Source organism: Penaeus chinensis, chromosome 38, assembly GCF_019202785.1.
Source record: "Penaeus chinensis breed Huanghai No. 1 chromosome 38, ASM1920278v2, whole genome shotgun sequence".
Taxonomy (NCBI): Eukaryota; Metazoa; Arthropoda; class Malacostraca; order Decapoda; family Penaeidae; genus Penaeus; species Penaeus chinensis.
The window spans coordinates 2,144,275-2,151,774 of NC_061856.1; the positions used below are offsets into that span (position 1 = coordinate 2,144,275).

A 7,500-nucleotide genomic window follows, 5' to 3' on the forward strand; every position below is an offset into this window, starting at 1 on the left:
TGTCAAGATAATTCTTAACAGTGAATTATGTACGTGTACAACCCTTCTTTGCAGACGTTGTTCATGTTCATATGGTGGCTCAAGAAGATGTGCTTAGTTTCCCAACTCCTGTCTGTGACTTGGACCTAAACACTGTCAAGGCAGAAGATCTCCGAAACATTTCGCACTCTTTCAACCTAGCTAGCATTGGCTCTGGGCGGCTGAACAGTATGGTTATGTGGTTTGACGTTTGGTTCCCTGGTGGAATGAAACTCTCGACCTCGCCCGACAATGAAGATACGCACTGGCAGAACACTGTGCTGCCGCTGGCCACAGTTCCCCTTGAGCAAGACAACCAGGTCAAGGGGGAACTCCACATCACACAGGATCTTACCAACCATCGCTTCCTTAACGTGGATCTCAAGTACTCAGTGAACAGCGGTGAAGAGATAACAAGATGTTTCAAGATGGACGATAACTGCAATGATAATGACTTCTGAGTTGGGTTCCTCTTCCTCACCACCTCTAGTCTATCAGGCAAACAAAAAACCAAGCTGGAGTGGGGATGAGTCCCAGGTGGAGTTTAAGTGAAAAGCAGTCCATAACAGACTAGCAGCCAACTAATGATTTATTTTTAGATCTCTCTTCCAAAGACTGCCTCACTACTTAAAAGTTCTGTGATCCTTGCCTTTGTTGATAAAAGCAAGCTTACTTCTGTGGAGGTCTTTCACTTTGGGTACAAGAATTTTCCCGCGAGGAAGATTTGAATCTCGGTAGAGGACCACGTTTTTTCAAGTGAATGTGATTCTCAGCACAATGGCAAGTTTTCAGTACAAAACAGAGTAGTATAATTAATGATGCCTTAGCCTTGCCTAATAACACTTGTGTGTGTGTAGTGTTATTTTCAATACAAACCAGATATTCTGCATTGCCATTCATGCCGTCCATGTGAATGTTAGCATGTTCAGTAGTTAATACTCTAGTTAATTACTAGTGATTATTTCAGGGAATGTGCATGCATGTGAGACTCTGATGAGGATAGAATTTCAAAGTGTTTGAATTTAAGCTTGATCTACTCTAAGTAATTTATTTCAGGTGATAATATATCAGTGAAAGTCCTTGTTTTCCATCTATTTAGCTTTTACACGCAAGATGCCCAAAGGTGTCTGACTGGTGTTGATAGACCAGTGGAAGGTATGTAGCAGCTTTTATTTTAAATTTTGAGACAAGACTGGATGTTTTGCTACTTTTAATTCTAGACAAGTGTATAGTAATATAAGAAAGATTTTTAGTCTTTTTATTTATAGGTATCAGAGAAAAGTTTTACACAACTCTGCCAGTGAAGTAACAAATTTCTGATTTCCAAGTCATGGTCTGTTTAAGTATTAGCAGTATTTTGGGTCATGCTGAAAACAGCATTGTCTTTTGCCATGTACACTCAGGCTGATAAAGAGAATATTGATAATGCCATTGTTCTTCTTAAGTTTACACAAGGTTAAAAGGGCAAGAAAAATATGATTTTTTACTTGCCAGATATTTTAATGATGAAGTATCAGGATATGTATGTGGATGTATTTATATATGTATACATATTACTTGTATCAATTTCTAAAAAGTGTATTTCATTGGTTAGAGAAGATTTTTACAGCATAATGCAGCATATCTTGCATTTAAAATAGTTTTTAGTTTACATTCCTCAAGATGAACTATAGCTACTTGGTGCATAAAGTTATGTATATATGCGATAACCTTACCAGACATTCTTTATGTAGCTTTGTTCAGTAAGACCACCCCCATTGCCCGCTATCCTATGGACAGTCCAAAAACAAGACCACCGGAGTATGAAATTTTGTTGTTCTTTTCTCCTTTATGATAGGATATACTGCATTATTGTGGTTTGCTGAGATCCACTGAAATCCATTTTTTAAAAGTTTGTTGATAATTACCATATCATGAATTACATAAGGTAATGGATATTAGTGTTGCACAGATTATCATTTTCATATCAAAATGCAGTTTCTTCTGTTTCTGAATTTAAAAGTAATATTTGTGCCAAGTATTTTCCTTCTTTCCATGCTCTTCTTGTTCCTTTGGCTTCTCTTTTCCACTTCCTACCTTTCTTGTTCTCTTCGTCTTCTGGTATTTTTTCCTTTCCTTCGTTTTTCTCCTTATGCCAATAAAAAATAATTGCAGAGGTGTTTCAAGAATGTGTTATGTAGGTGTACCCAACATTTTCATTTTGATTAGTGTTGTATGCATGAATGATATTAATTTGAAAACATTTATTGCATTTACACATTATAGAAAGTAGTGATGTTAATGGCGCTTGTTTTGAAAATCAAATGTGAACCATATAATATTTACATGAATAAAATGCAAGCATTAGCAAATATGCAAAATATGCAGATAACAGCTAATGTATAATACATGGGACATTAACACATACTTGTGCTACAACACACTTTGACACACCATTGTGTACACACACAAACACATACATACATGCATATGCTAGTCGCAAGTAGCATATTCAGGGAAAACAAGTATTTTTCTTTTCTTGTATATATAAACTTAAATATAGCTGAGCTTTCTTCAAATATATCATGACATGTTTGTCTCATAGTCTGCTGTGATTATACAGCTCACTATCATTTGTGTAAAGAAGACATAGTCAACTCTAGACAAGGGCATTAGGAGAGGTTGGAGTGAGGAGATAAAGAGCAGAATTTTTTTTATATTCACACAGCACATGCACCTGTACATGGTTTGTGAGATAACCTACAAATTATTCACAAAGCATTTCTTTAGTCTCTCTGCATTTATGCTAGTAAATTTCAGAGCAAGTTTGTCCAGCTTATGCTTTGATTTGGCAATATGCATAACACTTTGCCAGCATTTTTTTTTTTTTTATACTTGTAAGTAAAGATTGAACTCTCTTTTTTAGGTTTGTCTTATGATATCAGCCTTTGCTAAGAATCTGCCTGCCAGAATATTGTGATGGGTTGGCAGCTAACTCATGCAATTTATGCTTTACAGAAGAATCTGGAGATTTTAGAAGAGTTTGTGAATGGACTGTAACATTCAACATTATAACAGTTTAAAAAGAGGCATCTAAAAGTAACTGCTATTTAACAAAGGGAGTAAAAAAAAAAAAAAATGGGTTTGATTTTCATTCCATCTCTTCATATTTATTATAAACTATGCCTTAACAAAGTCACACATACATGGAACACAAAAGTATGTAATTATTGTTTTTGTTGAACCTCATGATTTGCATTAAAAATGGCTTTTAGCAAAAAAAAAAACAAAAAAAAAAGGAAGCTTTTATTGGTAGTAACTAAGTATATTAAAAGCAACCAGATAACCCAGCCGGTGAGTAATGTGGTTCAAATAACAATTCTTACGTAGTTGGTGCATCCTTCCCATGCCACATCCACTCAGCTCATTATTACTGTGGCTTTGTACATGAGGTTTATTTCAGAAGGCGTTTTTAAAATCTGTGTCGTTTCCCACACATGGTGCCATCATCTTCATTTAAGTGTCATGCTCTCAGAGCTATCACTTATTGTTGATATGTAGATAAATTCTTCTGAGAAAGAAAACCCCTTTTCCAGGTAATTTTTAGACTTTATTTCCATCAAAGATAGTATATGTGATCCAGAATTACTTTCATTTAAGAATTATACGGCTTGTATATACAATATTTTTTTTGAAAATTCTCTCCCAATTATCAGTATTTTTAGTAAGGAAAAGGGAAATCAGATTGGATATTGTGTATTATATTCACTACTTTTTGTGTAATAGGTGTGGCACTCTACCACAATGTATTATTGGTCTTCCTGCTATGTTTTGTACATCATTGTGTATGGAATTTCATATAATAAAATGAAAAATTCAAAAGTTAATCTGTTTTCAATTTTAATCTTTAACCCTGCATCAGATTTGCTTATTGAAAATATAGTTGTCTTAAGCTTTTTTTTTATTTTTTTTATTTTTTTATTTGATTTTTGTTTTTTATTATTGAAATACTGTAAAAAAAAGTTCACAATTCCTGAAAGAAAATACCAATTACACTTATGACATCAATGGAAAGGATATATTAGTAAATACTGATGAAAGGCTACAGTCATACAACAATCTTTACCATCTTGCTCCACCCCCCCCCCCCCCATTCCTGAGTAGTAAGCTTGTAAGACGGAAAACTTTTAATTACAAAGATGGAAAGTAAAGAACTATTGATTTCTCATAACCCTTTTGTTATAGATAACTTGTAAGTGCAACAATTATCAGTAATAAAGAAAACCTGCTAAAATATGCATAAAAATAGAAATAACAGTGGTGATAAAAACAACAAATTCCTGTTGCCTCTTCCAAGTATACTAGTTAAACTGGTTGGGAAATGAACAGGCACAGATTTAAGCCACACAAACCAGTCAGGTCTTTTGAGGCAACCTTATCAGACTTGGTCTAAGTTCCAAATCAGCCTCTATGCAGCCCACTGATTGTTCAATTAAAGAGTAACCAGTGTAAGACCTTTTAACATTTCTCTAGGAAGATTCTTGTTTTTAATCACTGCAACAAAAACACAAACAGTCACACCACTTCTTACAGGAAAGCATATTTTAACCCCTTGCCGACGGGTAGACACGTGCTATGCCCACTGTGAGTACTTGTTTGATTGTTTTTACACATAGATGGCTATACTTGCACCAAGTCACCAATGAGCCAGTTACGAGTACTGCCCGTCTCGCCTGTTTACCCTTTTCTTTGATTTACAAATTATTTTACGTTATCTTATTTTGCTGTTACTTATATTAAAAAACATGATAATAATTATAATATTTATAATAAAAATAACACCATCGATATTCATAGCACTAGTAAAAAATACGTTTTTCCCGCCAATTCAAATCAGGTAGGGTCACAACTAATTGACTCCTTTGTGGCTAAGCACTAGCAGAGCCATCTATAGGCAGACATTTCACAAAAAAATATAGAAAATAGGCACAGCATTTTCCCCATTTTTTGTTCATTTTCCCCGGCGGCATTGGGTTAAGTAAATTGGATATACAAAAAGACATAATTTTTAGAATAACTTTTATTTTTCCTTAATCTTATGTATATTACCGCATTTGTACACATTATTTCTAATATCTGTCTACAGAAATTAATGTTAATTTTTATGTTATAGTTTATACACTGTCTTAAAATTAGCCAAAAAAAAAAAAAAAATTCCATTAAAAATTATAAAGTAATCGTATTATATCACAGAAATATTACTTACATACAAATTTGAAAATTATTGCACAATCAATCAATAGTGTAACTTTCAATTTTTTTTTTTTTTTTTTTTTAATCATAATTTCAAATATACATAACTCAATGCAGTGACACTTCATTCCATCAAACTTTCATTAATTATATTCTACAAGTCTGATTAAGTTCTCTTGGACTGAGCTTCCTGACTGGACACTCTTTATCTTCACAATTTTTCAATCACAACGTAACTACATGCGATATAGCATTATAAATAGCTTCTGGGAAAAAAAAAAGTAAATCTAATATTTTGACATAACCTCCCTCTATCAATCTTCTCCATTTGAAAATGATATTATTTTCCTAATGACTTCAACATCTAGCATGAATAATTATGCACTTGCACTATATACATAACCTCAATTTCTTTTGATCCATCTATAATGAAAAAAAGTATGAGTTAACAATAACTCATAAAAAAAAAAAAAAAAAAAAAAAAAAAAAAAAAATATATATATATATATATATATATATATATATATATATATATATATATGTATATTCTTCAGGCAATGGTTGTGCAGAAATATTTTGAAAATCACAGAGCTACTATGATAATAAAATAATAAAAACAAAAGTAGTAGTGATGATAATAATAAAACAGTAATAATAAAGAAAAAAAACAATAAAAATAATAGTAAAGGAAAAAACAACAACAACAATGATTGTAATAATATTGGTAGTAGAGTATGAGTATGAGTATTATTATTATTATTATTATTATTATTACTATTATCATTATAATAATAATAATAAAAATAAAAATAATAATAATAATAATAATAATAATAATAATAATAATAATAATAATAATAATAATAAACAACAACAATATTAATAATAATAATAATAATAATAATAATAATAATAATAATAATAATAATAATAATAATAATAAAATAATAATAAAAACTAAAAGAAAATAATAATAACAACAATGAAAGCATTAACAATAAATCACCTATGCTGAATCTACCTTATAACCAAACATAACTTAATTATCTCCCTTTTCTCCACTGCATGCATCTCTTCAACCCGTAAAGAGTTCATGAAATCTATGAAATTTGCAAAACTTTCACAGAGGTGTCCAAAAGATGAAAAATACTGCCTCCAGTTTCATATACTGTATGTGATGAATACTGCATTTTAATCTTCCCTATCAATAACAAAAATGTCTAACTATGTCACAAAATGAATCTCTTTGAATGACATGTGATGCATTAGAGTAAACTTCAAGCCTAGTAAATATCTCTTATATTCTGATATTTGCAAGATATACATTTTAGAAATTAATAACAAAAGTTTAACACTAAACCCTTATAAACGACGTATTCCATTACCTTGTGAACTTTTCTAACGATATGTGAACAGAGTGAGAGACAGAACACATTCATCCTTTATGATAAGGACAGCATTACAAACAAAAGTTGATATATACAAATGAATAGATACAGCAGATCTGCTTAATATCACAGGCATATAATTCTTAGCTGAAAAGGACTTGAACAAACAGTAAACAAGAAAAAGAAAAATCCTTTGTGTCCTTTGGTACCAAACTATAATTGCTAGATTTACTGCAGATCTAAAAACAGCGGATGGAATTCATAATTTGTTTTGATCAGTGAAACTCTATACTAATATCTTTTTATTAGTAACCTGACACTTTCTAATGGATTATATCTAAAGCAAATATTTTGCTAATCATTCATCAGAATTCTATATTTGGTTTACCCTTTTACGTAACAACTTGATAATTTTTGTCAACTGAGGAGATAATCCTTCCAACAGCCCATAAATGACCCAAATAAAATTGATATACGAACAATACTATGCTAATTATTCAATTTTTACAATTTATACATACCAAGTTCTTTATGCACCAACTCTTTGCTGCGCGAGAAAAATGAATGATAAAGACAGTAACGACTGAAATATTTTAAAATACAATTAACGACACACCTTCTCTCAATATTAAAAAGAATTCCCTACTTATGACAAAAGCAACATTACATACATCTGGCTCATATATGCAAACCTTGTAAATTCTTTCACTCTGCATATTGCAAAATTTAAGAAATGCAAAATGAACAAAAATACAAAAGACCTCACAATTCATACTGTGATGGGTATCATTTGTGACTTTAATTTGAGAATGACAGTCATCATAATAATAGAACTGAATAAAGAAAGAAAGAAAAAAAAGGA

General features: G+C 31.3%; 2 protein-coding genes across 9 annotated transcripts in view; one reads left to right on the forward strand and one right to left on the reverse strand.

Moving 5' to 3' along the window:
- LOC125046131 (protein arginine N-methyltransferase 6-like) overlaps positions 1-3,884 on the forward strand; it is a 12,328-nt gene extending 8,444 nt beyond the window's left edge. Inside the window, exon 6 of the mRNA XM_047643781.1 lies at positions 55-3,884. Coding sequence (XP_047499737.1) covers positions 55-479 — 425 coding nt within the window. The 3' untranslated portion in view covers positions 480-3,884. The remainder of the gene's footprint in view (positions 1-54) is intronic.
- A 2,650-nt stretch (positions 3,885-6,534) lies between these two features.
- LOC125045905 (probable E3 ubiquitin-protein ligase MGRN1) overlaps positions 6,535-7,500 on the reverse strand; it is a 21,549-nt gene continuing 20,583 nt past the window's right edge. For all 8 annotated transcript variants that reach the window (XM_047643502.1, XM_047643508.1, XM_047643507.1 and 5 more), the window contains one exon: positions 6,535-7,500. This exon is cut by the window's right edge and continues 255 nt beyond it. The gene's annotated coding sequence lies outside the window, so the exon portion shown is untranslated.